The 12,961-nt window shown below is 42.2% G+C and overlaps 1 protein-coding gene across 2 annotated transcripts in view; it reads right to left on the bottom strand.

The window, feature by feature from the left end:
- The window catches only part of syne2b (spectrin repeat containing, nuclear envelope 2b), a 524,337-nt gene that overhangs the window by 209,952 nt on the left and 301,424 nt on the right, over nt 1-12,961 (bottom strand). For both annotated transcript variants that reach the window (XM_051919949.1, XM_051919950.1), the window contains 4 exons: nt 6,673-6,855; nt 4,765-4,902; nt 4,475-4,660; nt 1,231-1,353 (listed from right to left, as the gene is read on the bottom strand). In XM_051919949.1, coding sequence (XP_051775909.1) covers nt 1,231-1,353; nt 4,475-4,660; nt 4,765-4,902; nt 6,673-6,855 — 630 coding nt within the window. The remainder of the gene's footprint in view (nt 1-1,230; nt 1,354-4,474; nt 4,661-4,764; nt 4,903-6,672; nt 6,856-12,961) is intronic.

The following is a 12,961-nucleotide window of genomic DNA, read 5'->3' as shown; positions in this document are numbered from 1 at the left end:
CATGGGTACATCTAACTCCAGAATCCTGTTTGCCATTCTATTCCTTCAAACTGGTGTGTCCTTCTATCCAATTCCATATTTCTGCAGACACATAACCAATTTAGTTTTACTGTATATAAAAGTATCCCACTTCTGATCTCTGTTTGCTCTACTCTCATCTACCAAACTCTATCCTGGGAGGTCAAACTATAACTAGCATCTAATTTCATGATAACTTTGCCATTCTGACTCCATATCCCGCTATCCACACCATCTTCTAAACCTATGACAGCATACTGCTGCATCGCTTCCAATTCCATATGGATGCATCCCTTGTCTAAGTCCTATTTCCTTACCAACTCTATCCTAGCAAATTAGCTAATTCCTGGATCTTAATTAAGCTCCATCTAATTCTATATATCTTTAACATACTCTATTCTGGCCTGTCCTTGCAGCCAATTCTACATCCATGTAGACCGTTCCAAATCATTGCAGTGAAGCCCAAGACTTTACCAACATCTAAAGTATCCTGACAAGATCCTATATCCAACTCTCCTCTATTCCAGAATATCATTCCATCTATTTCCATAATCCAGAAGTCAAACCCATCGGTATGCTGCCTTGCACTCTTACCCCATTCCTTCTCTGTCTCATTAACAAACTGCCTGAGCATGTCACTCTATTCCACTCTGTAGTCCTACACTCCATTTTCTCCTTTTAAAAATTTGTGTCTTAGCATGTGCCTGCAGGTGCCTTTATCACCTAATTCTGCTTCACCCTTTCATTTGCCAATATCTTTGTAACCCCATCTATCTTCAGGGTAGCTTTAACGCCACTACCCCCGATGCCCACAGTTTCTGTGGTCTGTCCTTATTGTTATTCTTTCAGTTCCATACTTCACACTCAGTTCTTGTAGGACGTTTCCATATTCTACTTCATGTTTACTCCACACCCTGTTTCTCCCTCACCTTTTGAAGACCAGCAGCTCACTTTTTGTGGATTATCTGACTTGATGCAGTAACACCAATTTCCACTTACTGCTGGCAGGGTGTTACTTTTTTCTTTCTTTTGCTTTGCATTATTTCATCAACAAATACTGACACCCATGTGATTAATATCTACTACATATAAATAACTGTAAGATTTGTTTAGAATTAGACATCTAGTGCCCTAAATTCAACCATGATGATGGCAAAGAAGAAAGATGAAGAACTGTTGCACTGCTCCATCAATCCGAGAGACAGATGTTACCTGCCGGTTCCTCAAGTGCTCCTCTGGGAAGGTCTCACGCATGTTGCCTGATGATAAGATAATGCGAATCTTTTCAATGTTGCATTCTATCCGACTCAGTTCAGTCTCAACACTTTGCACTTCCTAAACACAATAGAAAGAAAAATATTGTGTATATTATAAGAGGTTACCTGGATAGCAAGGGTTTGCCAGTGGCGAAAGAAACAGGGGCAGGTGATGGCAGCTGCCAGCCATGAGAGTGACAGAACTGCACCATGACTGGCTGTTGCCAGGGTGTCTCAGTTGCTAAAGTGAAGTCAAGTGTTTGGAGGTGCAGCCCGTGTAGCCCATGGTGAACATGGGATTAGTAGACCCAGCACTTAATTTGTGTCAGAGTGGCCATCCCCAGTACCTCGGTTTTGAGCTCTCTGTGCCCTGGCACCTCCAAACACACTCCAGGGAACCCAATATCTACATAAGATATTTGTTTTAAATTTTTTATAATGTTTAAATAAACAAGCTTTATTACGCAGTTTATTTAAATTTCATAAAGGTTGCTTAATTGACATTATACATATCTGTTTTTTGATTGTGAAAAAGTAAAAAGTGTGGCAAAAACATTGAAAGGCTCAAAAATCGACAAAAAAATACTGTTAAGTCAGGAAAGTGGCTCTGGCACAGTGGGAATATCTGCTGACATAGAACCTGAGAAATTAAAGGAAAAAGAGCAAAGCAGTGTGGATGAAAATGCATGAGACAAGGTTGAGGAGAGTGAAATCTCCAAAAAACACTTGACAGCATACCAATTTAAGATTGCAAGATATTCAAGTGAAACACTATTTAGGCATGTAAATATATAAGTAAATAGCACTGACTTCACATATTTATTTAGCAGATGATGCAATTGCTTTAACAGGGCTGTGCTCCAATGCCCAAATTGTTATCGACACCCCTGCATTCCACCCTCAAGCAGTCACCATGAGCTCCAGCACCTCCTCATTTACAAATGAATCACTGTGTAGGCCTCACCATACACACACAATACCTCTCCCCCATCTCTGACACCCTACAAGAGAAATTCATAAGAAGATGATAAATAGGTATCATGTAGCTAGTCCATGGACCAAGGTGTTGACCCGGGAGCACAGGGTGAGGGAGCTGTAGTTACTGTATGTCAAGGTGAGATGGAGATGGGTGACCTCCACCTCTCACATTAAAGTGGAAAAACTAGGCCTGTAGTCATTTCTGTCACGCAACAGCTAAAAACAAGTTTCTCCATATTTTCATCAGTTTTATAATACATTCTGGCGCCCTACCAACAGTTTGGTTTCCGTGTTGTGTGGCTGGGAGAGACACTGAACTACAGTTAGGTCCATAAATATTTGGACAGAGACAACTTTTTTCTAATTGTGGTTCTGTACATTACCACAATGAATTTTAAATGAAACAACTCAGATGCAGCTGAAGTGTAGACTTTCAGCTTTAATTCAGTGGGGTGAACAAAACGATTGCATAAAAATGTGAGGCAACTAAAGCGTTTTTTGAACACAATCCCTTCATTTCAGGGGCTCAAAAGTAATTGGACAAATTAAATAACTGGAAATAAAATGTTCATTTCTAATACTTGTTTGAAAACCCTTTGCTGGCAATGACAGCCTGAAGTCTTGAACTCATGGACATCACCAGATGCTGGGTTTCCCCCTTTTTAATGCTCTGCCAGGCCTTTACTGCAGTGGCTTTCAGTTGCTGTTTGTTTGTGGGCCTTTCTGTCTGAAGTTTAGTCTTCAACAAGTGAAATGCCTGCTCAGTTGGGTTAAGATCAGGTGACTGACTTGGCCATTCCAGAATTTTCCACTTCTTTGCTTTAATAAACTCCTGGGTTGCTTTGGCTGTATGTTTTAGGTCATTGTCCATCTGTATCATGAATCAATTTGACTGCATTTAGCTGGATTTGAGCAGACAGTATGTCTCTGAACACCTCAGAATTCATTCGGCTGCTTCTGTCCTGTGTCACATCATCAATAAACACTAGTGTCCCAGTGCCACTGGCATCCATGCACGCCCAAGCCATCACACTGCCTCCACCATGTTTTACAGATGATGTGGTATGCTTTGGATAATGAGCTGTTCCACGCCGTCTCCATAGATTTTTTTTGTCATCATTCTGGTAGAGGTTGATCTTGGTTTCATCTGTCCAAAGAATGTTTTTCCAGAACTGTGCTGGCTTTTTTAGATGTTCTTTAGCAAAGTCCAATCTAGCCTTTCTATTTTTGAGGCTTATGAGTGGCTTGCACCTTGCAGTGCACCCTCTGTATTTACTTTCATGCAGTCTTCTCTTTATGGTAGACTTGGATATCGATACGCCTACCCCCTGGAGAGTGTTCACTTGGTTGGCTGTTGTGAAGGGGTTTCTCTTCACCATGGGAATGATTCTATGATCATCCACCACTGTTGTCTTCCGTGGACGTCCAGGTCTTTTTGCGTTGCTGAGTTCACCAGTGCTTGCTTTCTTCCTCAGGATGTACCAAACTGTAGATTTTGCCACTCGTAATATTGAAGCAATTTCTCAGATGGGTTTTTTCTGTTTTCGCAGCTTAAGGATGGCTTCTTTCACCTGCATGGAGAGCTCCTTTGACCGCATGTTGTCTGTTCACAGCAAAATCTTCCACATGCAAGTACCACACCTCAAATCAACTCCAGGCCTTTTATCTGCTTAATTGATAATGACATAATGACGGACTTGCCCACACCTGCCCATGAAATAGCCTTTAAGTCAATTGTCCAATTACTTTTGAGCCCCTGAAATGAAGGGATTGTGTTCAAAAAATGCTTTAGTTGCCTCACATTTTTATGCAATCGTTTTGTTCACCCCACTGAATTAAAGCTGAAAGTCTGCACTTCAACTGCATCTGAGTTTTTTCATTTAAAATTCATTGTGGTAATGTACAGAACCAAAATTAGAAAAAAGTTGTCTCTATCCAAATATTTATGGACCTAACTGTAGATAAGCTGGAAGGGTCAGTGCATAGATGGGTGTAAACACATTTATAGAGAACATGGTAGTACAATTCATGTTTTGTGGCCACCATAACTATACACTATTATAAAAAAAACTGAAGGATTAATGCCACTTCACTCTTGTCAGCTTCAGGTAGTAAGTAATAGAACCATAAACCTCCCAGCTGAGGTAACTGTCAAAAAAAACATCCATCATTTCGGTGAAGATGCTTAATCCACTTAAGAGTTGACCAACAACACTACTCACTGCGGCCAGTTGCTGTAACTGGTTGAGATTGTCCATGAGTGCCTGCTGTTGAGCCGATATGCTCTGTTCAGTTCTCCCCAGCTGCTTCTCAATATCTGTAGTGTCAAAGACCAGTGAAATTTCTCGAAGAAAGGGTGAAAAGCCACGCACTGCCTTCTGTCTCTGAACCGAATCATCCAACTTGACCTGAAGAAGGAAGCACAGCACTGAGACACGAGAGTTGGTGGTGGGCTGTGTGGTTAGCATTAGGAACGCACACCAGAATGGCTTTACACAACTGTCCCACCCACCTGAAACATATGAAGAACTTTATTCAGGGATTTCACAGAGTCAATTGTGATAGCAGCAGACAGCCACCCTAACGTTTCGGCAAGCCATGCATTGTTGCTGTTGATCATTTCAGTGTAATCTTGGAGCAGGACTGTGATCTGTGAGGGTAAAGAAGTAGGCAGGTTAGGTACCAGTCTAGTCAACTAATGGCCCAAATCTTAAATCCACAAGGTGTTTTCACCAAAGAAGACCAGGATTACAGGTAACCTTAATTCCATTAAATCCAGGCAGCTTTTTGGGAGTTTACATCCTGAAGGGTGAAGGAATAGGAAGCAGGCCATATGGACAATATGAGGAGCAATCCTCACACACACACATAGGTCAGGTCAGGTTGGGGAGCTTGCACTGGTACAGCGTGTTGCCACACCCACCAAACAACAATAGAGCTCGGCATCCTGGTTGGCAACCCATTAGGCAGACACACCATCCAGTCCCACCATCTGGAAATTACCCTCTATCTGCTGCAGCCAGGTGTTACTTGGGCCCTCAACAATGAGGATCCTACAAGATGGATCACCCTCGGGGAATTGCGCCACAGGGCCATACTGACCGGGACCGTAACTGACACTCTCACACAATGCAGGTAATGTGTCTCATTCGGGACTCCATGAGCAACCGCTCATTCAACACAAAGTCAAACCAGCGGTACCCAAGGATTCTCCCAAGAAATAAAGTACTGAAGGAGTCCAGTCTTCGTCTCAAGTCACTGGATAGCATCCATGTCTTGCAACCATATAGCAAAACAGGAAGCACTTGCGTCCTTTTTCATAGATATCGGGAGAATCACATACCCCTTTCCAGCAACCTACTGATTTCATAGGAAGAGTCACCAGAGACATGAATGTCTCTGCAAAGGTAAGTAAACCTCTCAACAAGGTTGACACTCTCTCCGCAGACAGACACACTGCTGATGTTTGTGCCCAAGAGGTCATTAAAGGCCAGGATCTTGGTTTTTATGCAGGACACTCACAAGCCCAGATACTCAGACTCCCTGCTCAGCCTCTGAAGAGCCTCCGTTGACTCCGCGAAGATCACTGTATCGTCAGCGTAGTCAAGATCAGTGAATCTTTGTTCGCCCCACAGCTGCTGGACCCCACAACCTTTTCCAACACCCAGTCCATGCAAACATTGAACAGAGTAGGAGCAGAACACAGCCCTGATGAAGCCCAGAATCAACTAGGAAAAACGCAGCGCTTATGCCTCCACTCTGCACAGCACTCACAGTGCCAGTGTACAGGCTGGCAATGATATTCAGCAACTTTGAGGGGATCCTGTGAAGTCTCAGGATGTTCCACAGGGCAGCTCAAGCAACTGGGTTGAATGCTTTATTAAAATCAACCAAGGCTGCAAAGAAATTATGTTGATATTCGCGTTTGTGCTCCATAAGAACCCTCAGTGCCAGGATGCAGTCAATGGTAGACTTCTTAGGTGTAAAACCAGACTGCTCTGGTCACTGGTAGGTGAGCAAGTTATCACAGATCCTATTGAGGATGACTATAGAAAGGACCTTACCCGGCACTGAGACTAGTGTTATCCCCATGTAGTTGCTACAATCCAGGCGATCACCCTTCTCTTTCCAGATAGGGACGACAAGTCCTGTTTTCCAGTCAGTTGGGATGACACCAGTCTTCCACATGGAAGCAAAGATTGCTGGCAATGCCAGGAGGACAGTCTTACCACCAGCCTGGAGAAGTTCACCCTGGATACCACAGATCCCTGCAGCCTTCACTACCCTCAGCTGGTTCACCAATGGTGCAATCTCAATGAGAGTTAGTGGTTCACAACTAATTGGAGGATCAGCCTCAAGAACCTTTGACTTAATACAAGATAGTCCTTTAACTGCGACACTGAGATGGCATCCTTCTTACCTTGGTTAAGACAGATGTTTTTTGCTCAGACTGCTTGGCCAACTCCTGATACAGCTTCAACGGCTCCATTAAACTGTCCATTAATGGCTGTGCCTGGTCTGGACTCTCTTCAGCCAAATCCTGTAGCTCAGCCTCTATAGTAGTCAGCTTGGAGTGCCACATGTCCATGTCATCCCACAAATGCTGGAGGATGAAGGAGATGATCAACACAGATAATTAAAAACTGTTGATCTCAATGGCAGCCAGTCAGGTCACTCTTGAAACACTGGTCTGCATCACTAGGTGGGTAGATAAGAAGCTAGATGAGGAAACTTGGGTGAATGTGCAAGACAGGAACATCACAACAAACAAGGCTAAGTCAAGCCTAAGAGAATCAGTCTGTATGATTACACCCTACCAGAAGTGAGAAGGGCGGCATGGCGCACTTGGTTTAGTGCTGAAGGAGCTTGTTTTTGTGTGATGGCTTGCCCCGTGTCAGGCATGGAGTTGGCACATTGTCTGTATGGCTCCCAGAAACATGTGGATTTATTTAAATGGCTGCCTGGCTGGATGTGGATGTGTTGTGTTGGGGACTGAGATGTTGTCCGGGATTTACATTCTTCATCCTCTCATGATATTCTAATGAAAATGGATTTAGAAAATGGATGAAAAGAATAATGGGTATATGAATGTTCTAACAAAAGCTGATACTAGATATGTTATTAGAGACCATGGGATGAATATTTAAAATACTTTTTCATGGCTTGATGTTACAGGGTAGCGAGCTGAGAGTAGATGTAAAGTATAATCTGCAAATTTGTACCATAACTTTGAAGAGGGTAACAAAATTAGAAATTTAGGTTTGACATACATTAGGTTTGTATCCAGTGACTGTGACAAAGGATCAAGTGCAGTAATTAAAGGTGTATGTTTGTACCCAAGGCCTGGTTTGAGATGATTTTTGCTTGGTTGCTCTGGTTTTGACTCCTGCATTTGTACAGGGTGTGCACAAAGTCCCTATACCCCTATCTTTAGGAGCATTTACAGGAATAACCATGACAATTTGGTTCCTGTGGACATCAGCCCAAGTCTTCCCGGTATTTCAAGTGTGTTTCCGACATCCCGTCTGGTGCTGCCACCTGCTGCCGCTCAAGAAATCACAACAATGTGGTGGTTGTTCCAAGACGAAGCGATTTGTGACACAAGTGTTTTCACGATCGAGGAGCATTTGGTGGCCACTGTGTGGGTTCATGAGCGGCCTGTTACTGGGAAATCAATCAAAAATGTCATGGATTACTTTGTTGTGCATTTTGGGAAGGCATCGCCGACAAAGAGGACGTTGTTGCAGTGGGAGAAGGCGGCTTTTGCAACGGGCAGCGTCCGAGATGCGCCGCGAAGTGGAAGACCATCCACAAGGCATGAAATGTGTGCAGATGTGGCAGAGTCTGTCCAACAATCCCCAATGAAATCTATTCGTAAACGTGCTGCTGAGTTGGGAATAGCGGAATCGACAATTTGAAAACACATCAAACAGGACCTGCAAATGAAATGTTGGCATCCATTGCCCATTAACGAGTTATCAGATGCCGACTTGGACAGACGTCAAGAACCTTGTGATCTGATGCTGCACCAATTTCCAACAAATGCTGAGAAGGAAAAGGTTATGTTCTCTGACGAGTGCCGCAATCAAAACGTGTTTTTCTGGGGAAACGAAAGTTCCAGAAAGTCACCCCGCAATTGTTGCAGAACATGAGCAGGAGAACCTGGCGGTGCATTCAGCTATGCAAAGATCATGGAGGGACCCATACAGATGTTTTGGATTACTAAGAGGTAACCTTTATCTTTCAAAATCCTCCCAAAGATAGGGGTATATGGACTTTGTGCGCACCCTGTATTAAGATACTGTCTTTTAAACAAAATTAATTTTTTGCTCATTTTATTGCTGCCTTGTTTATTCTTTCTACTGTTTTAATTAGAAAAAGGTGAAGATAAGAAACTTGCTTTGTTTTGTGTTGGATTAGACGTTTTACTGTTTCCGTCTTCTCTATTTTTATGGACATTTTTGAGATTTTAATTATTTTAAAGCCTGAAAACCCCATTCTGGACCTGTGCAGGCAGAATCCTGCCTTGTGAGTAGGGGTTAGCCAGCCTAAGATGAGGCCTAATCACTGAGCCCAGACCTGAAATAAGCGTAGTTTAAATTTATACTTATTCGTTTACCAGTCATTGTTACCCTAACTGACTTAAAAAAGAGGTAAACATAACTGAGTAAACATCAGTCTGGGGGACTGTTTAGGAGCAAGTGTTACTGGACAAGGTTACAAAATCGATCATCACAAGTGAACAGCTCAGAACAAAACACAAAAAGTTACAATTCTTAAATTACAAAACCTAACAGATAATATCAGTTAGATATAAATTCTCCAAACAAGAGAGTCTTCAAACACTTCTTAAAACACATGGAAGGAGTCAGCATTTTGAAAGCAAGTGGGCAGCTTGTTCCCCCAGCTTGGTGCTACAGATAAAATGAAGCAAGGTCAATATTTGATACCATGAGAGCTGGTATCAGAAGATTTCGCTAACTAGCTGACCTGAGAGGTCGAGAAGGAGAATAGGGCCTTAAAGTAACTCCATGCAGTACATTTAGTTGCTGTCCCATAGAGTACCCTCTGGGCAACTATGAAGGATTTGAACTTAATACATACCACTACAGAAAGTGATCTGAAAAGAGGAGTGACATGTGCTCGCCTCGGCTTGTTGAACACCAGACATGCCACTGTTTTTTGAATCATCTGTAGTGGTTTGGTAACACATGCTGGTACTCCTTCCATGAAGATTTGCAGTAGTCCAGATGTGACAAGACTAAAGCTTGGCCCAGAGGTTGTGCTGGCCTGTATGGGAGACCTGCTCCCCTTTTTTGTGCTCCATTGTGGCAGATTTCACAACAGTTATACTCCATGAAGGTGACAGGGCAGCAAGTCAAGGAAACATATTTAAGTTTTATAATTACACCAGATTTACCTAACATAACAAGTTGACAAGATGGATGGATGTTACCTACCATTTGGGACAGGAAAGTGAGTCAAGTTCAGAGAGTCTAGATGTACCTGGTGGAATGTGAGCAGGCAGTAAATGAATCTCAGACTTTCAGGCTTTATGTTTAAGATCAACTAAATGTGGCAGGACCACAATAACTATGCTTGTTTGATTAAGTGGGGTTGAGAATACATGGAAAGATGGATCTTTCTGCATAGCAACAGTGCTGGTGTCATGTTTTATACATTCTAAACCCTTAGGAATTTACTTTCACTTGTGATTTTTTGATTTAAACTTTCATTTTGATGTTGTGAAAATTATTTTTCATTTAGTTTAGGCTTTTTTAGCTTTTGCTTTAGGTCACACTTGGCATCTTTTTGTATTCTATTCTACTAGCGATGGTGGATTTTTTTATTCTCTTTTTTGTGACAATGACATATCATTACGGTCACATGTTCATTTCAGATTTTGAACATTATGCTACTGACTGCCTGACTCCATCCTCAGCCTGAACAATAACTGTTCTGTTTTTTTGTGCCCCTTTTGGTTACCTCATTTCCCAGTTCATGATTTTTCAGTTCTCTGGGGTAAGCACTCGCCTTCTCATAACAGCAAAGTGTGTCACATTCAGAGAGGACAGATGTATTTATTAAATTCCATTTAAAACGAGCAGGCAGTGAATTAAGTGCAGGGCTTCAAGCAGTATTATTAAATCTAATTGAATGAAACAGGACAGCAAGTCAACTTGCAATGTTCCACTTATATGTTTTTGCTCCACTGACTGCGGTGTCGTTATGTTTCAATAAGGGTTTATTCCCAGGCTTGGGTGTATTTCCTATTTTATCTTTATTTTGGAATTATTTCTCATGTTCATATGTAATTTCTATTACATGACATCACACCCAAGGGACCATTCTTCATCGTTATATTCAGGTGGATGACACAGCTTCCCTAAGGTTGTCACTGAGTGATATTGGGAGTTTTATGTGCATTTTCTTTGATATTCAGTTTTTGTGAATTTAAAAATTTTGTTTCTGGACTGTTTATTGGGACCAGTTAGATATGTATTGCATATTGTACCAGTTGTTTCGATTATTGCCTTTTGGCTATTTTTTTGTCAATAAAATCTTAATTCATAAAGATACTCTATTTAGGTTGTTTCAACAAGCCAGAGGTATATGGTTACCTTCTACCTTGTAAAGCATTTTGATATATTTTTTGAACATTTGAGCCTGGGAAGGACAAAACCAGCATGTATGTAGTAGTTGGGGGCTAGCAGTCTGTTGTGTAATGGAGTACATACATGGCAAAAAGATGTGCCAGGCCTCCAAAAAACCTGCACGAGGGCCAGAATCTCTACTGCCCTGCCTAGAAAAGGCTCAACCAAACATAGCCAGGACTCAAATGCCACCTGCTGGCTTCAGCAAACATAGGCCCCAGAAAAGGTTTTAAAAGTGCAAAATATAAGGAATGTTCACAATATGAAAAACTATAAAGAAAAACTATGAAACTCTGGCTTATATAAAGACAGGTTTCAGATAAATCGTTATAAATAAAAATTTATTAACAAAACAGAAGATAAAGCAAAAATTCTCAGCAGCACGAAAAAGGCAAAAGTATTTGCCGATAAAAGGCAAACCACAGCACGCAAGCCCCAATACGTGATCTAGCAACAGTAATCCCAAATCAGAAGCAAAAATCCAGAAACCAGAAGAAAAATGACAAGAAATGCAACAATCCCACAAAACTACAACTGAAACTTAATGTTCTGCTGCTGAGCCTCTCTTTCCTGGCTGAATATAAAACTCAGTAGCACTGATGTCAGGGTGGCTCTGCCTCCTAGGGCTTCACACACAAAATACATGGAATGGACATCCATCCATCCATCCATTATCCAACCCGCTGAATCCGAATACAGGGTCACGGGGGTCTGCTGGAGCCAATCCCAGCCAACACAGGGCACAAGGCAGGGAACCAATCCTGGGCAGGGTGCCAACCCACTGCAGGACACACACAAACACACCCACACACCAAGCACACACTAGGGCCAATTTAGAATCGCCAAACCACCTAACCTGCATGTCTTTGGACTGTGGGAGGAAACCGGAGCGCCCGGAGGAAACCCACGCAGACACGGGGAGAACATGCAAACTCCACGCAGGGAGGACCCGGGAAGCGAACCCAGGTCCCCAGGTCTCCCAACTGCGAGGCAGCAGCGCTACCCACTGCGCCACCGTGCCGCCCTGGAATGGACATGTATTAATTAAATGACAAACAAATCCAACTCTGACTGTAAAATAACAATGACCACTTCTGGACAGGCCTGTGAAGGTCTGTGCCTGCTTTGTGGATCTTCTTAGAGGCTTCATACCCCTTTTGCTGTGCTTGTGCCAACGATTGACAATGTAGGGCACCAGATATATCATTAGAGTGTGCAGAATGTGATATCACATGAATTTTTACATTCATTCACTTCATGTGTCTGTGCCTTATTGAATGTTAAAAGCTAGCAAACTGATGACAGATTTTAATGTATTTTTTACACACCAGTAAATATTAGGAGGAAGTAAGTAAAGCTCAGAGTTAGATGAATATTACGCCACAGCATTTGAGCAGATGACAAATGAATTTCACAAATTCAGAGAGCGTGACTTTACTCCACTGAAAATGACAGAGCAGCGGCTCAGCTTTAGAAATTCAGTTTGTGTGTCTGAAATACTGAATATAAGGGCTAAAGAGTGGCACATAAAGGAAATTATTATTAGCCTTTGGAGTGGTACACAGCAGGAAATTGAGAACTGAATGGAGAAGATTTTAATCTCTTAGTTTGTAGTCGAGTAAATGTGTTAAAGTATTGAGTCAAGTTCCGGTTGGAAGAAGCTCTTCAAAGTCGGGCATCCCGGCTGTATGATTATACCTAAACGAATGTGACAGAACAGCAAGCTGATTTTAGTGATATTAGACAAACTAAAAGAAGTGGGAGTTCAGGGTGTTGTGGTGTAACATAAGTTTAATATGTTGCTGTCCTCTGTACAAAAATATTTTATAAACCTACTTTTCTTTCTACTCACATGCACAGTGGACACAGATTTAGCACAGGGGCTCATCATTTAGAGCTGCTAAGCAAACATTAGAAAACAAGACAGGGACAACTGCGAAATGGGCATTGTATACTGACAAAGTCAGCATGAAACTGTATCCCCTGTTCCTTGTTTGGAATGGCATGATTCACCGAAGTGGGGGCCTGTACATGAAGAAAGAGTATAAAGCCTGG

This window comes from Erpetoichthys calabaricus, chromosome 16, assembly GCF_900747795.2.
Source record: "Erpetoichthys calabaricus chromosome 16, fErpCal1.3, whole genome shotgun sequence".
Classification (NCBI taxonomy): Eukaryota; Metazoa; Chordata; class Cladistia; order Polypteriformes; family Polypteridae; genus Erpetoichthys; species Erpetoichthys calabaricus.
Note: the sequence above shows the minus strand (reverse complement) of the source record. Positions and strands in the feature narration are given on the sequence as shown.